This window comes from Protomyctophum bolini (assembly GCF_963924005.1).
Source record: "Protomyctophum bolini genome assembly, chromosome: 14".
In the NCBI taxonomy this organism is placed as follows: Eukaryota; Metazoa; Chordata; class Actinopteri; order Myctophiformes; family Myctophidae; genus Protomyctophum; species Protomyctophum bolini.
In genome coordinates, this window is record NC_137875.1 from 11,483,919 (window position 1) to 11,506,205 (window position 22,287).

General features: G+C 43.1%; 1 protein-coding gene across 1 annotated transcript in view; it reads right to left on the minus strand.

The window, feature by feature from the left end:
* Positions 1-441: 441 nt before the first annotated feature.
* dntt (deoxynucleotidyltransferase, terminal) overlaps positions 442-22,287 on the minus strand; it is a gene marked incomplete at its 3' end in the record, with an annotated part of 105,160 nt that continues 83,314 nt past the window's right edge. Inside the window, exon 11 of the mRNA XM_080782162.1 lies at positions 442-528. Within this exon, the coding sequence (XP_080638288.1) occupies positions 442-528 (87 nt within the window). The remainder of the gene's footprint in view (positions 529-22,287) is intronic.

Sequence of the window (22,287 nt, forward strand, 5' to 3'; positions counted from 1 at the left end):
CTTTTTAGTCTTTTTTTTCTTTCCCTTGCACCAACCTCTGACACACTAACTGTCTTCTTGTATTTCCTTCTCTCTTTTGCATCTCTCTGACACTTCACTCTCTCCCTTGCTAGGCACCAGCAAGCAATTCCAGAGGGCTGATTTGCCTTTGTGTTCTGTATACCGAGATTATGGCGCTCGAGACGAGCGAGCTGCAAATTGCAAACACACACACATACACACATCCCTTTTTACCTGCCTTTTTTTTAACAGAGGAAGCTGAATAGGCAGAATCACGACTCCCCGTGCCAGCGCGTATAATCAAAGCAACAACAGCGTACATACATAAATACATACACAGTGACAACAGAGAGAGAGAGTGGCAGAATAAAAGGGGTAGCAGATGGGTTACATGATGATGTACAATGTGTGGAATGATCTACCCAGGGAGGAGCAGCAGTCCTAGGCGTTGCGATGCCAAGCCTCGATGTAGTCCAGACCCAGATGGGCAAAGATGTCCTTTTCCGTCTGAGCTGCCAGGAATTCTTCCTTGAAACAGAAGGGGTGAAAAAAACAGATGGATTTGAATGCATAAAAGAGATAGACCTGAAATGTCTGTCAGAATCAAGGAGTTTGACATGGTCGACATTAATCATGCTTAATAATAACATTTGATCTTTTCTCTTTTAGCAGTCAATGTCCATTTCCCACTTTATCTACTGGGTTTGGAGCAGCTATAGAGCACCAGCATGGCCTGTGGCCACACGTGATGTTCATCTGACTTGTCGGTTGGTGGCCCTCCCTCCACAAACACTATAACCTTGCTCTAAAGTGATTGCACTGTTCAGGAGATAAGTATTTTCTGCGACAAATCTCGACAGGGCCATTAACCGCCGGCCACTCAGCAGCGCTGCGTGTCAGCTCACGTCTCAATAGGAACAGTGACGAGCAGCGGCGACGCCTGACTCACCTTGGGAGTCCGAACGCCCAGAGAGAAAGCTAAGTAGAGAGAGAAGAGAGAAAGGCTTGGTATTCTGACACGCTAAACTGGACCTGGCATGCAGAACGGAAAGGAAAAAAGTTAAGTTTCTGCTGTCGGTCAAAGTCAAGAGACAAACACAGTGCAGCTAACTGACCGCGTGGAGAAGGAAAACTACTACAAGCAGGGTTCCCACACAGTTTTACCAATCCATTTCCAAAACCTTTCCAAAATATTTAACCCAATTTCCAGGCCTACTATCAATCAGTGCAATAATGAGTATTTTACTCCTATATTTGTAATGCTCAAAGACGCGTAGCAAAAATAATAAAGCATAGAATGGTATAATTCTATTCCAAATTTCAGGCCAAATATTTTGCTACACCACCTATCCCAAGGCACAGGATCACGTTGTAGCACATTCTGAGCGTGTAGATCTGTTTTTTTTGTTTTGTCACATCCGGAACACAATCATGCAGCCTGTTTGGCAAAAAAACTACTTGTGTTACATATTTCGGGTAATGTTATACATGTTTTAGAAAATGCTTTTTATTAACTAAATCAATAGCCAAAAACAATGCATATCAAAATATTTTTTCCATGACCCGGGCCTTGATAAATCCCAAACCTTTTCCTTTTTTTAAAGATATTGTTTTGCAGCTTTTTTCCCACGAAACGCGTGATTTCTTTCTACGTCCGAGCATAGACATGGCATCGCCCCACCTGTCTCTGATTGGCCTACCGACACTGCCCGTCTTGCCTGTCCTCCGAGATGCAAGGCTACGCCGTGGTGGGAAATAATACAAGTACAAGAGAATGGCAACACGCGACAGTAACTGCCAGTAATTCTTGTAGAAGAGGCAAACTAATATTGTTTGTGCAGTTTGCTTTGATTGAATAATTGATTGAACAAGTATGATTTGATTTGGCTGTGTTCTAAATTAAAGTGTTAGTGTTGATTATCGTGTATTAATCTAATTATAGTAAACTAATACTAAAAAGATATTTATTTATTTCCCACCACGGAGTAACCTCGGTCCCATTCCATGCTTGCTTATCTTCAAAAAGAAAACCTTGTGGCAGACTATCCAGCATGTAACCTCGCCTCACCAGGCTTTCCACCACCTCTGAGGAAAGGCTGGTCTCCGTTTCAAAAGTCTGTATGATCCGGGAGCTCTTCTGGTCATGGTCGGACCATATTGATGGCATTGTAACTAAGATGGGTAGAGGTGTAGCCATGGTCAGGAAGTGCTCCACATACTTGACATCCTCAGTCATGGGTCAAGTGATACAGTCATTGGTGTTTTGTCACCTTTATTATTGTCCTGTTGTATGGTCAGCGGCGACTCAAGCAGACCTGAACAAACTACAACTTGTTCAGAACCGAGCTGCTAGACTGGCACTTCATTGTTCTACTCGCACAAATATTGAATATATGCATAAACGCCTGTCCTGGTTATCTGTCAAAAACAAACTCCATTGCAGTGTTCTCATGTTTGTTAGAAACACAATTTCTAATCAAACACCAGATTACTTTTTCAAACAGTTATTAAAATCAAGTGACAGACATAATCATAACACCAGAATTGCAAGCCTCGGTCATTTATCACTCCCTGCTCCAAAAACGAACCTCCTTAAACTGTATCGATCAATATCATTTATGTTACCACCTCACATTAACATAACGCAACATAAATTATCTTTCAAATATGCTTTAAAGGAACACTTGCTACAGCTGACCTCATGACCATAATGTTATTTTCATTACGTTGCATTTAACTTTATAGAATATATTGTAATTATGTATTTTCATGTATTTAACTGTTGAATGTATTTGTAATTACCGTATGTATTTTTTTGTATGTATTTTATATGGACCCCAGGAAGATTAGCTGTCGCCACGGCGTCAGCTAATGGGGATCCACTCAATAAACAATTCTACAAAAATTAAAGTTACAAGTTACTGTCGCGTGTTGCCATTCTCTTGTACTTGTATTATTTCCCACCACGGAGTAGCCTACCCTTGCATCTCGGAGGACGGGCAAGACGGGCAGTGTCGGTAGGCCAATCAGAGGCAGGCGGGGCGTTACCATGTCTATGCTCGGACGTAGAAAGAAATCACGCCCAGGAAACAGGGAGAGAGATGGGGGGAAGACAGCAAGACACGCAGCAGAGGTCGTTGGGATCGGGACTCCAATCCCCGACACGCTGGATTACCAGCCTACTGTAGGTGCTTGGACTGCTAGGCCGATTTTTTTCTTCTATCATTTCAATGGTGGATGGATATTTTTCTCCTCTTTCTGACAGGTTGAAAGAGACCTTTTCGAAGGCGGCTACGTCACTGCTCTGAGCGAATTATGGACCCTCCATGAAACCCTCCAAGCCTCTCATCTTAACCTGCCTGCTTATCATAACACCAGCTCGTGTCCAGTCTGCAGCTGGTTTTGAACACACAAATACACATGTAGAGTAGAAAACAACAGTACAGTAAGTTGAGCCGACGCTGTCCAGAATAACCTTGTTGCTCTTTTCATAACAAACAGTACACAGAGCGAGTGTGGAGATTACACCCCCGCAGGCAGTTACATTCAAGTCAAACCTTCCCAGGGACTGTAAAGAGGTCTTGCTACAGCCTTCATTATCCTCTGCACTCAGACAAATGAACCCCATGGCTCTGCAAGCCACTCAGAAACGCACAGAGAAATTGCCGCACTCATCAGAGAAATTATACATCATATCGGTAGAGTCCAGAGATGCATTTGGACAGAAAGATACATTCATTATTTATTTTCTCTCTTTCTCTCTTTGTTTCTTTCTTTCTTTCTTTCTTTCTTTCTTTCTTTCTTTCTTTCGACAGACAGACAGACGGACAGATACAGGTCTTGCCTGGAGCCAGACAGACAGATGTGACCTGTATTAAATCCACCGTCTCTAACAAGACACAGGGCTTATCGTACAGAAGAAGCACAGGAACACTCTAGGGATGCAGCTAACAGGGAAAACACAGGGCGGACAAAGAATCTCCTCTCAGTGCTGCCCAATTTATCCATTGTCCTGATCCTGAATCACAACTAAAGCCTGCTCCCTGCTGCATTGGCCACTCTCCCCAATGTCCGCAGTCTTTACTTGCCCTGTGGGAGAAACTGTGCTTTACTTACTTAGCACAAACCACCGCAGGCCCTCAGAGTTGCAAAGTCCAGAGATCTTGTGTAGCATCGAGTGTTCTACTCTAAGGCATTCACAGGAAAACCCATTGCTATGATACCAAATGTAGCATTTATTCCAGATCTTTGCAGTAAACAGCAAGGAGCTAATAAGACTTGAAGATCGCCGAGTTGATCATTAAAAACAAGTTAATCTGTGCTATATGCTCCAGGGCAACGTCTAGAGCCACTGGCACACAACTTCTGCACGCTGCGACATCAGCAGTTCCCTCAGCAGCTCCATCAGTAGCTCCTCGAGCCAGCACAGAAGCGGTCTACATTCGTGGTTCCCAAACTTTTTCATGTCAAGGACCCCCAAAATGATACCCATTAGCCCGCGGACCCCCATTAGAAAATATATGCCAAGGACCCCCATAAGAGAAGATTTTTACGGCTCTATATAAGGCCTGCAACATGAGTACTTTTACTTTTAGTACTTTAAAGCTGCTATAAGCAATAATATGTCAATCTGAATTCAAAGATTTTCCTAGAAGTCGATTTGCCTGTCTGCTTCCTGGTTGGTTAGTCATTGCGACCGAGTTTCTTTTCGACCAATGACAAAGCTTCTAGGAACATCTTTGAATGCAGATTGTGGCCCCTAGATGTGTCACAGAGACACATCTAGGGAGCGTTCTACCCATTGCTGGCTGTCTGAATACCCCAAAAAAAAGAAAAAGAAAAAGAAAAAATGTAGACATAATATTATTGCTTATAGCAGCTTTAAGTACATTTTGATGCTGATACTTTTGCACTTTTACTCAAATACATTTTCAATTCCGTACTTTTACTTGTAACGAAGTAGTTCTAAATTGCAGTATTGGTACTTTTACTTAAGTAAAACAATTGAGTACTTTTTCCACCACTGCTACTTACTGACAGATAGAGCAGATGGACATGCATGGCTTCCTGCCCAGATGCCTATCCAGCGGCTACATCACGCACAACGAGTGAGAAAGAGACGGATATGGGACACAAAAAGAGAGATCAAGGAAAGGAATACTGTATGTGCAACTATTTGATTTGATGCATATGCCTCACAGTTTGCACATTTGTAATTTGTTATCTCCGCCAGGCCGGAATGTCCTTGTGTCCTGTGTGGCTGTGTGTCTGTGAGCAGCTAATCTCAGGCACTGTTTCCTGTGTTGTCTCACCTCCCTGTGATTACTAGTCTTCTCCACCTGAGTCCTGTTTAGTCTCAGCCAATGATATGTTGTTTGTAGTTATGTTGCACCTGTGTCTAGTTAGTCTTTGTGTATTTAAACCGCCCTGTGTCCAGTCCAGTGTTGCCAACTTAGCAACCTACAGTATAACAGGTCGCTTCACATTTTGGGCCATACTGTAGCTCTCTGAACTGTATAGGTCGTGCAATAAAAACCATTTTGGTCGGAATAACGTGTTTCTTCCACACGCTACGTCTGGCCAGGGTAACTCTCCCCTGTCATGTGAAAAGAAGCAGCTTGGACTCCTCATGATTACATTAGATAATTGACACTGGGTGAAAAAATGGGTTGCAAAATCATTATTAAAAATAAAAAATAAAGAAAAACTATCACACAAACCATTTAGCACAAAATCCAAGGCGGTACCACAAATGCAAACAATGTCACTATTTGTTGCAGGCACATCATTTTTTCGCATACATGTTAGTGCATCAAGTGCTAAACAGGGTATTATTTGATTGCCTATAATGCCTTCACAACATTTTGGGCAGGGCCTGTTTCTTACAGTTACAAAGAACACCATATCTCATGCATGCAATATCCAATCATACCCAAATTGGAATCGAATGGTCCCCCCCATAGCTTCCTTGTGCCCTTACGGCTGCCCATGTCAGACACAGCCCTATACCGTAGGTATATAGGCAACCCGGCCTGGTGAAGATCTACGCTCAGAAAAAAACACACATTTATAGTAGCCTATTACAGTATGTGTGAGAAGAAGATGGCAAGAGAGCACGAGAGATAGGGAGGGAGGGAGAGGGGGGTGGATAGATACACACCTACAGAAAACGCAAGCATTGTTTGTGTGCAAAAGAGATGATGGCAGTCAGATTTACAGAGACAAGGAGAAAGAGGTAGGGGTGGGGGAAATGGAGAGAGGAAAAACAAACTGAGAGAGTGAGATCTCCTCCAAAGCTCATGCAAAGCAATGCAAATGAAACTTGAAATGCATGCAAATCCACGTACGCAAAACAACTCATGGCTCTAAGCACGAGAAAGCGATGGGGCTTGAGCCCAGCGTCAAAGCACTTCTTCCCACAGTCATCTCACTTTTCTAATTCCTGTTGTCTGCACAACCTCAAGGACACAGAGATTCAGGTCAGATGGAAAAGGAGGCTTGAATTTTACTTCAAAGGCCTCAGACTCTATGAGGAACGTCATCAAATGTCAAGTTTCAGAATACCTTTGGTGCAATAATTTGAAAGAAGTGGGCACATACACATAGGTGTGACTACGCACGCACACACACACACACACACACACACACACACACACACACACACACACACACACACACACACACACACACACACACACACACACACACACACACACACACACACACACACACACACACACACACACACACACTTTCACCTCATTTAGGAACGCGTTAATTCAGTTTGTGTCCGAGCATAGGCATGGCTGAGGCATGGTAACGCCCTGCCTGCCTGTGATTGGTCTACTGATCCACCTCGGAGGACAGTGTCGGTAGGCCAATCACAGGCAGGCAGGGCGTTACCATGCCTATGCTCGGACACAAACAGAATTCACGCTTTAGGAACACATCACTTTCCTGGAGGATGGGGGGAGGGGGGGGGGGTTCATTTGATTGCCTCTTAAGTTAATTTATCTTTATTGCACCCATGTAGGAAAGGGCTGACAGGGGCGGAAAAAAGTGGGAAGTCGATTATGGCATTGTGTCTTCCTCCAAACGGTGCACTGAACACCATCACCAAAGTATAGAAAGTAACTAAGTATATTTACTTAAGTACTGTACTTAAGTACAATTTTGAGGTATACCTTTACTTTACCAGAGTATTTCCATTTTTCGATACTTTTCCTTCTATACTGCACTATCTCAGAGGCAAATATTGTGCTTTTACTCCACTACAATTATTTGAAAACTTTAGTTACTATAGTTAGATTTGGATTATTATTACAAAACATTACAGTAAGTAATGCACTTCTGCCCTAGATACATTTCCAAGAGAAGAGTATTCTGCCGAAGCAGACAACCCGCAACACCTCTACTGTACCCTCTACTGTACTGTCACTGTACTGTACTGTACTGTACTGTAAGCATCATTATATACAGTTAATACGTGCGTGTGTGTGTTTGTGTGTGCGTTAGGTTGCGCACAGGTGATGAAAAACAACCATGCTGTTTTCGTGCTCATACCCCCCCCCCCCCCCCCCTGTCTGCAGACAGCTAGGCTCCGTTCACAGCACAACCAGAGGAAGTATAGCCTATAGGGTGGGGAGAGGACACAGACACCCCACTAATCAAGCCAGCAATTAGCGCAAGCGTCATAAAGCAGCACTGCTCTTATAAAGAGCTATCGAGTGCACGCGCATCCGCGTCATCGCCTCACCTTTATACCGCTTCTCGCTAACCAGCCGATATGCGGCGGTGTCAGATAATCAAAGGCTGAATCGTAAACAATGCTGGATGTTCTACTTTGCGTCCCCGTGGCATAATAATGTCTCTTTGTTTAAGTGCATGACTTCTGGTGGAGGAGGGAATGTTTACAACTGTGGAGGTGTAATAAAAAAACTAATCGTATTTCACTTTATTACTCATGGTCACACAAATCATCTTCAGACGTCAGTTCAAATATATGGGCGTTGGCGATGCGTAGGTATTGAGACAATAATGTGTCCAGAGACGCATTCCAAATTCAAGGCATGATACAGAACAGTGATATATATTTTTCTATACTATTCTTTTTCTGTTGTTGTCTGTCTTGCCACACACAGACAACCCAAACAGTCATTATTTTGGATGCATTCTAAAGTTCATACAAGTGGAGGAAGTGTGTGTGTGTGCGTGTGTGTGTGTGTGTGTGCGTGTGTGTGTGTGTGTGTGTGTGTGCGCGCGCGCGCGTGTGTGTGTGTGTGGGCAGGTGGGTGGGTGCTCAGATGCAGTACCATGATCTCAGGCAATTTCAAGACTGCATGCTTTAAGTAAATAACCCCAGACTTAAACCCTGTGCCACAAGATTTGGTGGAAAGATATCACAAATTGAATTCTGCCCCATGGTTTCTCCACATACCCGTGCCCTGTATTGTATAGCGTCAGCATCTAGGCTTTCATTTTCCGTAAACAGCCAAATGCACTTTCCAAAGTTCATCTGTTGTGAAGTTTTGGGAGTAGGCTATCTTTGAAGTGGGAGAAAATACGGCAGCCACGGTGTAACGTTCTGCCTTATCTTATGAGCCTGTAATTGTAGCCCGGCTCTCTCTCTCTCTCGTATGGACCCAAACAGAACGCGCCTCTAATGATAACAATAAATTAACTTTCTCTGCTCCACTGAAGCCCATAAATAATTAATTGGTTTGTTGAAGAGGGGCTGGTTTTGCATGACCAATTTGCTTCCCGCACCAGACAGTGTGATCGGATGCTGCTGCCTCAGCACACCCATTCTGCTCAATTAAAACAGTTTGACCTGAGATCAGATTCTAAAAATGTCTTCTACATCCTGACAGTTTTCTGAAAAAGCTATGTTTCTATGTCAGTCGTTCTTCGATTAAAAAGAAAATGCAGACCTACAAGCTTGTAGCGCGCCACTCTGTGGCACGCTATGATCTTGTAGATCTGCTATTTTTCAATAGCTAAATCATAACATAATGCTAACACCAAAAGGGGTTCCCGCCCAAAATGGGTTAAAACAGTGCGCTGGCAAAAATATGAGCTTTTGTTTGGGAATTTGCATGGCATGAATCCAGCCAGGCACCTTTGTATTCGTTTTAAGTTCTCAAAAACTCCTGCCTTCGCCTTGTCAGAAGCAGAAAATCGGTTAGATTAATGAGCACATATGGTCACACGTTCCAATCCCCAAATTGCCGACAAAAGTCCAGATCGTCAAAGCGCCAACGGACCCACAGTTACCACAGAGCTCCTACAGTTAAGTGAGCCAACAGTGCAATTATACAGCATATTGCATGGATAAGCAAGGAGGAAGCTTGAAGGCAAAAGAACCAGTCCTCCTCACCAACAAATACCCTTGAACTGCCCTCCAGGAAGGTATTGAGCTTCCTGCTGCTTGGAGGCCAACAGTATATATAACCCATTCTGACCTGAGATCAGATTCATACGAGGTTTCCACTGGACACACACTGGTCTGATGAACCCATTCTGACCTGAGATCAGATTCTAAAAATGTCAGTCGTTCTTCGATTTTTCAAAAATAGCAGACCTACAAGCTCGTAGCGCGCCACTCGGTGGCGCGCTATGAGCTTGTAGATCTGCTATTTTTCAATAGCTAAAGCATAACATGATGCTAACACCGAAATGGGTTCCCGGTCAGAATGGGATAAAGGCTATAGTGCTAATGCAGACATACAGTACAATTACAGTACATCACTCCTACGTTATTGTGTAGGCCTATAATATGTAATCTCCGCCCGCAAAAAGGGCTATTAAATGTCATGAACGCAGGCATGTGTGGTAATTGTCTGTATAGCGTGCAAGTCTTCTGAAGATTACAATATAAGTGTACAATATACAATCTGGGACATTTGGCAGACGTGACTGTTAAATGCCTACTGTAAATTGATATTGCACTTAAAAGTGCATTATCAGAGTAAACGGCATGAAGAGGTCCAGTTGTTATTTTGCATTATTGGCTATTTCCCCTACCATAAGCCCTCAATGAATTGCATTGAATTGAGTATAATTCGCTTATTTCCATCGCTAAAAAATTAGATTTTTTTATATATTCTCTCTTCATAATGTAAATAGTATCCCAAGCGGCACACTTTACTACTTATTTTGATGGAAATAAGCGAATTATCACAAAAAACCACCCCCATTGAGGGCTTATTTTAGGGGAAATAATAATGCACTTTTGCACACCTGGACCTCTTTGGTGGGGATGTAACAACTACAAATAAAGGTAAGAAAGCCTTCTGGCATGGAATTCTCCTTTAAATATCATTCTTAACATTTGTGGTCAAGCAAACAGTAGGCTACTGTGTATGTCTATCTAAATAACATAAGGTAATAGACATGTCCATCAAATTGGACCCATGAAGATGGTGGATCATGTCGTGAAGTTTTTCATTCTCTGCCAATGACATTTGCATTACATTTACATTTGCATTTTTCAAAGGCTAATCCTAACAAATGACGTACACTGGACAGTGTACGTTTTAAACTGTGTTACTGTGAGGGCGCTCGCTCTTAACCCATTCTGGACCCCTTTTGGTGTTTTAAACATAATGTTATACTTTTAGCTATTGGAAAATAGCAGAGCTTGTAGGTCTGCTATTTTTTTAAAATACAAAAGACGCAAATCTTTGAATATATATTCTTTCAGAGGGAACGTTTTTACTCAAATATTTTCTTCCGACATTTTGAATATGATTTGAAATTGTTAAGTATTGCAATCCAATTCAAGTAAAAATTATGTTTAGTTATTGTATCTTTATTATTATGGTTAAACATTGAGAGCTTCTGCTCTGCTGTCTGCACTGCAGACATGAGTGATGCTGTGTTGTGGGGTAGCTGTGGAAAGCCCTAAAGCCTGCCACGCATGCACAGCGGTCTGTCTGTCTGTCTGGGCTGGGTACCTCAAAATTACACCAAAATTAAAATAAAATACCCCCAATATGTTGCTGCATTGGTGCACTATTAGTGGCTTTACTCTTTCTTTATTGCTACTAGTGGTTGCATCCATTCAGCAACTAGTCTGTCTGCCTACCTGCCTCTCTCTTTTGGGGGGGCTGGGTACCCCAAAATGACAGCGAAATTAAAACAAAATACCCCGATTTGTTGTTTGTGTGTCGTTCCAATTTCACCCTGAGAGACCATTCAATCTTGTAATGGGCTCTAACTATGAATTACATGGACGTTTTTTCACGAACACACAACGAACAGGCCGGCTCTCTCATTACCAACCATCCGGTGCTGTGCGATCGTATAGTGAAGATGAATATTCTGTGACTATACTTAAGTGAATAAAAAATACATGGATGTCAATTATGGCAGTAGATTGGCAGTCGAGTAAAAATTCTTGGCAAGGAATGAGTGTTAAGTGGATGCAGTCAGCGCTGTGTGTCCTCTCTCTGTCTCTGAGTTTCAGAGCGCTGTGTCCTCTCTCTCTGTCTCTGAGTTTGTTCTACACAAAGATTAACTTGAACTTAATAACTTCCAATTGACAATGTATGGAGAATTGTGTTCATATTGTGTCAATTTGTCATAATGTGTTTGAGCAAATCAGTATTTTTGTCCTACACAACCTTGCGGTTGCCATCCAGCCACTCTACCCCTGAGCCACCGCCGCCTGTCATAATGTTTCTGAGCAAATAGGCATTGTGTCTATTTTTCCCAATAAAAGCTAAGAGAACGAGTCACGCTTTTATTGTTATTCTTCCGGATTGAGGGAAAGGCGTTTCCAGATTGAGGGTTCCAGCCTGATAAGACTACAAAACAATGACTACAACATGACGTAACGATATCATCCGATCCCGACCGGATCACAGGGCAAATTAGTAACACAGAAGTGGGCTGTCCTCCGAGGTGGAAAGCCTGGTGACGCGAAGTTATACCCACATGCTGTCGGCGAGAGGGGTGTTGTTTTCGTCGACTAAAACTAAGACGAAAAATGTTCGTCGACTACCTTTTTTCACTGACGAAAACTAAATGGAAACTACATGAAAACTAAGCTATGATGACTAAAACTAAGACTAAATATACTGACGATTTCGTCAACAGGGACTAGTGGAGCAGAGATCCAGTATAAGTCATTTTACACTTGGTTGCATGCTGAAAATAGCAGATCTACGAACTTGTAGATCGGCTATTTTCAGCATATAAACAGTCATTACGACGGCATCAAGGCCTGACAAAATACATGTTAGTCGACTAAATCAACTGTAGATTTAGTTGACTACAATCTCATGATATTTTGTCGACTACAACTAGACTAACACTAAAACATTCCAGGTGACTAAAATGTGACTAAAACTAAATGAAAACTATTCAAGAGACTATGACTAAAACTAAAATCTAAATTTGCTGCCAAAAACAACACTGCAACACAGCGACCAACAGTAGTATAGTCAAAACTTTGCAGGCTGCTGCAGAACAGGGGGTTCAACCACTTCAATGAACGCTCAGCCGAGTGTGTGTCCCATAAATAAATGATGGGACCAAAGTGAAACGGGAGCCCCAGATGGATGGGTGCCTGTGTCACCACAAGGGCCGTGTCAATTAATGTTACATGACAGCCAGACATGGCCGAAACGCGGTGCCGATCTGCCCAAGCCCTCCGCCATTCACTATCATCAATAATGAAGCAGTGATCCTTATCGTGAGCGAGCATACACCACCCAGAACCCCCCCACCCACACCTCACACACGCACGCACAGCTTCCCTCCATCTCTTTCATTATCCTCCTTGCTTCCTTCTCTCACCTCCTGCTCCCTATAACTAGTTCAGAGGTAGCGCACACTAACATAAATTGTTTATTTTAAACCACAGATTTAATTGCAGGTTGCAGAGTTTCGAGTTACGATAATAATAGCCTGCCATTTCTTTTGTACTGACAGAACACAATTAAGGCACACAGTCCTGATCTATAAATAAACACATTCTTTTTACTCCACCTCCAAGTAAAGGGTGATAATAAGCCCTCTGTGGGCGGATGGTGGATGCGGTGGTGACAGAGAGATAGTGTGTGTGTGTGTGTGTGTGTGTGTGTGTGTGTGTGTGTGTGTGTGTTGACAATGAAAGAGAGTCACAGTATAGGGAGAGCTGGTCTGTTTCACTGAAGGATCTGACCAGATGTTATTCACCTTGGTATAGAGAGGACATTACAGCCTGTGAATCATTGCTGTTATAATAGGCAACCTCTCTGCCCTATCTATCTGCACGCGTCCGTCCGTCCGTCCGTCCGTCCGTCCGTCACTCCTACTCCTCATGGACTTTTACAGTCTATTCTTTAGCTCATGCTCACTCCCGGTTTTATCGTTATCATATCATTGATCCCGCATACGCAGGCGCGCACGCACGCACAGTCGCACACACACATGCGCGGCTGCACGCATGCACTGCATTGCACGCACGCACGCACAACACACTCCTGAGAGAGCTGATAGGATAGATTTAGCTGAACAATTGTCTGTGAATAGTTAAGTTTATGCTGTGCTAGTCTGAAGTGTGAATACAGTATCACTGGGTTGATGCGGTACTCTGATGGAAGATAAAAGTGACATTGTTTTTGTTATTTTCTAAATATCAGCTGTTCAATGAATAGAGCGTCGCAGTCCCGTCCCCTTTCATGACGAAGCCAGGCCCAAGAAATAGTTCCCAATGCATTTTTCCCATAGACGTTTCAAAACGTATTTATTTAAAGACCTTATAAGCGTCGTACAAAGCCAACTCTTGTCGTGACAAATCATGACAACAAACACAATTATTTTCCGGGTCTCTCGAGGGGGGCGGGACTGCTCTATTGTGTCAGTGTTGGAAAAAGTACTCATATTTCTTACTTTATTTAGTGTCAATACTATACTGCTATATAGGAATACAAATCTTATGGTTGTGTACCGACAGACCGTTCTAACGCCCCACAATAAACGAGGGTAATAGTTCTCCTCACATTTCTACGGTGTGGTCAAAAACGTTTCAGCTTAGCAGCAATTAAGCTGGCCTCAAAATATAGAAGTATAAAAATGCCTTTAAATGATCCCTTTAGGAGTGTATTTATCCCATGCTGGGATGCTGCAGCGAAAGCATTTACCGCTGCCAGAGTTTCACTAGAACAGAGTAACAGACTGCAGCCACTGCCAGAGTTTCACTAGAACAGAGTAACAGACTGCAGCCACTGCCAGAGTTTCACTAGAACAGAGTAACAGACTGCAGCCACTGCCAGAGTTTCTCTAGAACAGAGTAACAGACTGCAGCCACTGACAGAGTTTCTCTAGAACAGAGCAACAGACTGCAGCCACTGCCAGAGTTTCTCTAGAACAGAGTAACAGACTGCAGCCACTGCCAGAGTTTCTCTAGAACAGAGCAACAGATTGAGACAGAGTAACAGACAGAGTAACAGACAGAGTTTCTCTAGAACAGAGCAACAGACTGAGACAGAGTAACAGACAGAGTTTCTCTAGAACAGAGTAACAGACTGCAGCCACTGCGAGAGTTTCTCTAGAACAGAGTAACAGACTGCGGCCACTGCGAGAGTTTCTCTAGAACAGAGTAACAGACTGCAGCCACTGCCAGCGTTCTCAAGACCCACAGAATATTTTGTTCCATGACGTCGATTTAAACACCAATTTCTCAAAATAAAGAAGAGTCTCTCTAGTCTAACCATTAGGAATGAAGCCAAACATCATCACATTGATGAATTTAAAAATTATAAAACAAATACAAAATAAATCCAAAGAGCCTTCCGGTAGTATAACTGTCATGCTTCTATTACGACTGGCCATTTAACAGCTGGCTCTTTTTTCTCTCCCTCACAACCACGCGTCATCAGTTGACCAATCCCCTCCCACTTCACATATACCCCCATCGTGCCCCTTAAAAACCACGCTTAATTGTTTCTCTGACCTCATTGCAGAACTGTCCAATCACATGGCAATCGTATTGCCTGAAATGAATGTCCATATTTGCTTTTGTTATGCTTAAATCATTTTGAGCGGGAACCCCTTTTGGTGTTACATACATTATGTTATAATTTAGCTATTGAAAAATAGCAGATCTACAAGCTCATAGCGCGCGAGTGTCGCGCTACGAGCTTGTAGGTCTGCTATTTTTGAAAAATCGAATAACGACTGGTCAAAATGGGTTAATTTATACTCCCGTCGCATCATGCCGAAAATAGCCGTTCCGCTCTACAAGCTGACCATGTGTTGCATTGTGTTTTTGTGACCACTGTCCACTGCATTCCTAACATGCTGTTGTCACAGGGCAGCAGTCACAGGGGTATGTGTTCCTAACATGCTGTTGTCACAGGGCAGCAGTCACAGGGGTATGTGGGCACTATTAGTCTGGCATTTGGGGAGGAAAGGACGACTAAAGTCCGGGGAGGAAGGCAGAGGTGTCAGACTGTATAGATTGCAGGCCGGCCAGACTGGTCAACATGCAGTGGCGGAAAGTAACTATAAGCACATTTACTTGCGTACTGTACTTGAGTACAATTTTGAGGTATTTGTACATTACTTGAGTATTTGTACATTACCCTGTAACAGTGACACTTGCTTTTGACAACCAACCAAATGCAATTTCCGTGCTCAGACACAGGCAGCCAGCCCGCCAGCCAGCCAGCCAGCCAGCCAGCCAGCCAGTAAGCTACTCTTAAGGAAGTTAAAAATCATGGCACTCCATCTTTAAAGAAACACATACTACGGCTACTATGCTGATCTACCGTACCTACTTGAGAAATATTTGGTCAGCATGAATGTGTTCATTCATATGACTTTTATGACAGTTTTTGAGTAGATAAACTGTGCCCAGACTCAAACTGCCACTATAATATGTCAGACTGAGAATATAATTATGATCAGGAGATTTGTTCTGTTTCTTCTTCTTCAGATGACAGAAATGAATAGCTTTTCTCACTATGAGGCAAGCGGAGTCACATCATGTCACAGAAACCTTATTTATCCACATTGCATTAAACGAACCCTGGCATATCTGCACACTAATGTGCCTGTCTGCATTAATTCCCCCTTTGACAGCTCCTCAAGATGTGTAATCATTCAAAGAAAACAGATCAAAGAAAATTCCTATATCAGTGTGATCAAAGGAAATCTATGAAAGAGAAATAAATACATATGCTTAATATCAGCAGGCTGGTGTCTTTGTAATGCTGGGTGGGGAAAGAAAACAGACGGACCTGTTAAATGGTCGCAGTGACATCACACTCTGAGAGCCAATGAAAGCCATCCCTGTGCAACACCTCAGAGCAGATCATCCTGAATAACACTAACACTGTGAGGTCTTTCTGACCCGTTTTGAAGTTTAAAGTTGATTATCTTTGCCTGTGAAGCTCTCATTCCATGACTTTTCCTAAATATTCAGTTTTCTTCCCCTCCGGCTCCTTCACACCTCCAGACAGCCCATTGTTCAAGTTAAAAGTTGGGGGAGAGAGAGGGGGGGAGGGGGGGAGTTGCAACAGTTCACACAGGTGTGTTTTTTTCTGCTAAGCAGCATACTATATATGGTTAGATGATTTTGATTAGGATACATTTGCGTGACTGTATAGACGAAATAGAAGTGGGGCGATGGTTCACTTCCACTTTATATTTTACTCATGATCAGAGCTTCCTCATGACCGGAAGCATTTGAAAATTAGCTAGCAACGTGAGACTATTGTGCAAGGAACTTATGTAGCTCTCTTGCATGTACTGTAAATGAAACGGCATGGTTAAATGTAAAATCGAGCCAATTCTCCTGGGTAAATATTTAGGCCAACGGGGGCCATTTCGTGCTGAGTGAAATAAAATAACAGCAAGGCGCATCATATGGCCATAATGATCGAAAAAGACTATACACAAACCAGAGAAAGCCCACAGGAAAGTAATTGCTCAGATTTATTTCTGTTTCTGAAAATAGAACGCACACAGTGTTTCCAATTACCCAGTCTGACGCTGCTGGAAATGTCTCCTCTGTACAACAATAGTCATGCCGATGATTCAAGTTCTAATCCACTTTGTGCACTCAAAGACAAGCCACCTATCATTTTCTGCTCTTGTAAAATGGGAAGGAAAACAATTTCCGACCTGATTCTGTGGGATTCTGCTGTATGCCCGTACATTTATGTGTTACATCTATTGCCTAAGTGCTGTTGCTTTCACTGTTGCTTTCCTTCCGAGTGCTGCTAACTTGTAAGGTTTTGCATCTAAACAAATATGAATTATGAACTAATTCTACCTTTGTATTTGCTGTGGGTCCAAATGATCTAAATGCCTAAAATGGAAGTGGAATGGGAAGGGAAATGAACTGACATGTCTTGAATTAGGTGCTTGTTAAAAACACTTGCTCATGGGTATTTGTGTGTTTTATAACTGGAGGCAGTTTTAAGCATGCCATGCTGAATGTGAATGTCTTGATTTTCTTTTAATGTTTCAACTATTTACAAAATACTCTCACAGCACGCAAAACATTCTCCTATACTCTTGTGTCTGCACTGACTTAATCTGTTCCCTTGCGGGCCAAGTTAAAAACAGAAAGCGAGAACACATCGGGTTCGGTTTCTGCTTATGACTGCATACTGGATGCACGACGCGTATTAACTTAAAAGAAAAACAACGAGGTGGTGCATTGTACAAGACTTGACTTGCAATGCAGGTTTCAATGTTTCATTCTCTATTCTGAAACATGGTTTATTTGGTTGAATGATTCCCTGAATACCATTATCATGCTGCCGTCAATGTTGTGCGATATCAGTCGCCCCTGAGGAGGCATTGGTACATAAATGTTTTTCTTTTGCATTTAGTTTTGTTTGTTTGTGTAGTGTGTGTGTGTGTGTGTGTGTGTGTGTGTGTGTGTGTGTGTGTGTGTGTGTGTGTGTGTGTGCTCGTGCGTGCGTGCATGCGTGTGTGTGGGCAAACATGGTTTATTTTACTTTTTTAAGTTGAACTCATCTGATCTTAATCTTCATTAAGTCTTTCAATCATGTAGCATACTTTCTTTGTAATCTTGACAAGGTCAAATCCAGCATATCACCATCAAAAGATGTTTCAACAGTTACATGAATAGAACTCACATTGAAAGCAACAAAAATATTGTACTACTACTAATACAGTAATAAACATAATATTCCAAAGCTGAATCTTAACAGAGATGCTTCTGACCTTGGAAACAATTACCACAGTATAATATGTGCCACAATACTTTGTCAAACACACTTGGTCTATTCTTCTAACGCACGTTAATTAAAATTCACAAGAACAGAACAGAACAGGCGTGGCGTCAAGGTCAAGAAGAAGGTTTTTTTTTATGTGAGCGGTAGACGAACAGCCCCCAACCCCCTCGTCTACTACATGTCATTTCATTTCCAAACGTCACAGAGAGGTCCCAAACTGTAGCAGCATGCTTGCCGTCCGGATGTTTAGAGGACAAAGGATCATGCCCTTTCTTTCGCAGGCCCAATCCACTAGGCGAAGGTGCTGAGCGTCTATGGCATGCGCTTGTGTGTGTGTACTATGCACATACAGAGTGTGTGCGTTCATACGTGAGTACGTCTATGAAGTACCTGTGTGTTTGCTGTGTGTGTGCATGCATTGCAGACGTGTGTGCACACGCCTGTGAGAGTGCATGTGCCCGAACGTGACAACCCCCAGAGGCCCCCCCTGTGCCACCATCCGCTAAATTAAACCTCTCCTCCCCTTCGCTTGCCTCTTTGAGAGGAATGGGGGTGTCTTCCTCCATCCTCGCACAGCCCAGCCCATGCCATGCCAGCCGGGGAGCTTTCATGAAATGAACGCCACTCCCCAAAGCACTCCCCGAAGCCCAGAGCAATTGGCCTGTTATTGTCCACTCATGAGTCCACTCACTCGTGAGGAAGGTAAGGTATAACGGGGGGGTTGTCGATAGAGCCTTGGGCGCTACTGAAACCATCCCTGGCACTTTAATGTAGGGCTCTGTTGCACTTTTCCGTTTGATCACTTTCCCAGCCTTTATTTGCCCTGCACGGTGAGAGGAGATGTAAAAAAAAAAGCACAGATATCAGCCCCATGGGGCTGATAACTGTTATCAAACCCCGGAGTGGCGGCTGATACGGCTGAAGCTGACGAGTTATTTGGAATCCCACCGCAGCTCCAGGAAAACCCTGCTGTGATTGGCCGGTATATTTTCTGTGATCTACAGTTCTCGTTTTTGCAACTATATGCCTAAACCTAAGCTTTACCCTAAACCTAACCTCAGTAAAACTATACCTAAACCTAACCTTAACCTTGACAAAGATGGCGAAAAAGAACATTCTTTGTTCTGTACTTATATACATACAATTGTACGGTACAAAACACTGAAGTCCTTAAATCAGAAACCTATAAGTCAGTAAAACTATGACTGCCCGGGAGCCAATCAGACACATGGTAAGGCAGGTCCTGGAACCTGGAACGACAGTGGGATCCTGGAGCTTTGGTGGGATTCCAAATTGCGCGTAGCTGACCAATCTGTGCATGCAAACTAAACTTCTAGCGTGCCCACTGCCCTGGCTGCAGAAGGCACATACTGTAGCAGCACGTGAAACACGGCCGCTTGCTGCGTTGATTAAATGCTATTTTAAAGATGGAGTGCCGTGAAAATTCACTTCATCTTTAACCCCTAGGGGTATGTAATAAACAAATTGTTGTAGTCCCCGGTAACCGAAGCAACAATGACTGCCCAGGTGTCAGTGATATTAATCAATATATACAATATACTGTATCAACAAAGGCTGTGTGAGCCGATATGATGGATGAGGCTATGTATCGTCGTATTCTGTTGGCGCCAGGTACCCATTTGGCAGACTTGGTGGCTAGGCTAGCGAGTTTCTTGGGACATTTGTGGTCGTATTTGGCATACAAAATGAGTAATTATCTTAGTTTTAAGGGTAACTGTTGTATAATTGCAATTACACTCGTGCTTTAAGGTCATTAACACCCTGAGCGACAAGGACGGAGTTCTCCGTTCAATCAAGTATTAGTAACGCCCAGCTCTCAAGACGGAGATTGATAAAAAATATGGAGATTATTGATATAAAAACCGTTCGCATCGCTCCACAGGCCACAATGTTATTTTCTGGTGGGACATCATCGAAAAATGTTCCCCCCCATTTTAGCCGACGAAATAACTAAATGCATTTGAAATTAAATAAAAATATTACTTTTCAGGATTCCAATTCAAAAATATATTAAAAAAATATATATATAAAGTATATATATATATATATTCAGGATTTCAATTCAAATATAGCAAAATTAGCCGATCTACAAGCTCAAAACACGACGCAGTGCGACGCGTTTTTAGAGCTTGTAGATAATAGGCTAATATGCATTTGTGGCCCCTCTGGAGTGAGTGTGGAAATAATAGTGGGCCTCTCACCATCGTCAACGTTGCCCACTCCCCTGTATTAAAGTGTGTGCAGGGGTGGGGGAGGGGGGTTGGGGGCTGCTGTCAAGAGGGGGAATATGAATGTTGCTCAGGTATAAGGGTGAAGAGTTATGAACGGCGCGCTCATATCAGTAACTGTATAGTCCAGGAACCCAACCAGGACATCCGCGCTCACGGCCTTTACTGACCGCCACCTCATTAATCACACTCCTCCTACAGCTGACAAAGAGTAATTACCCTCTGAGAGACACACACTATACACTACACTACACTATAGAGTGTGCACGTCGCGCATACGCTCACGCTAACTACTGTACAGTATGTAATAATACACAGTTGTATGTGTTATTCAACGGTATATGCGAGGAGGGACACGTGCATACGTATACAGTATAGCGAAATGCATTTGCATAAACATGTTTGTGTCTGGGGTAGTTGCGAATATGCTCAAACTATATACATGAACACGCAAACGCAATTATACGCGTGTGGGCGTACACACACACACACACACACACACACATGCACGCACGCAGACACAGCACACAATTTCAAGGGTATACACACAAATCCTGGGTGTTCGTTTGACTCGGAGAGACCCGTTACAGGTCCATTTCCCCGTCAAACCAGAGTTAAAACGAACACTCTGGATTAATTTGACTCCCTTAAATCCCATGTATGAAAGCCAGCGAGCGGGGGTGCATGGGGGGCGTGTTTCCAGGAGGTGTTGGACAGGTCATGGAGCCCGCCTGCTTCAGGGAGAGTCGGCCTGTCTGGGATGAAATGATGGAACCCTCAACCTGTCCCCATTCATCAAGCCCACCACACATATTAATTATCACAAACCTTCAGAGATACAGTAGAGGACACACACACTCCCTCCCGATCCAACTCCCCGCACGCACGCGCACACACGCACACACACACATAAGCCTGATTTATACTTAGTTGCGACCGGACGACATGCACACCAAGCATACGTCAGGCTATACACTGGACTAGGCCACCGGTTCCAAAACAGATTAGTATACAGTACTGTAGGTCCCTTTCTTTTTACAGTTCCTACATTTTCAGCTATTTTCACTAGTTTGGGTCCCGCGGGGAAAACGTCTTCTTTCTCTTTTGGGTCTCGACCTCAAAAGTTTGGGACCCACTGGACTATAAGCTACACTGTCTGCACTCTGTTATGCGCACGCACACACACACACACACACACACACACACACACACACACACACACACACACACACACACACACACACACACACACACACACACACACACACACACACACACACACACACACACACACACACACACACACACACACACACACACACACACACACACACACACACACACACACACACAGGCCTCAACAGTATACTCGCAGTTTAAAATTCAGCAGTATACGATATTGATCTCCAGTGTAACTGACTGTGGCACGCCAAGTCAGGACAGCTTTTCTTCCTTTTTTGTGTTGCTTATAGTCCCAACCCAGCTTGACAGAAGAGCCTAATTTAAAGGCTTTTATTTATGGGGAGTGACACAGCGGGTACGTTCTGGCTTGGATCTGTGGGGTGTACTACACTGCTGCGCTCCTCATGTGCAACGACAACAGGGCATGGCAGTGGTGCAAATGTGCTTTTCTGGTTCCACTGGAAAAATCGGCCATTCGTTATATATATATAATATATATAATTTATTTTTTGAGAATCAAACGTTTTCTGGTCATGATGAAACCAGGATCCTGGGTGGCTGGATTCTTTATAGGCTTAAAATAATTGATATGTTTTTTTAAATCTCTATGTGGAAAATGTATTGGACATTTCTCAGTGGAGCCAGAAAACCATGTT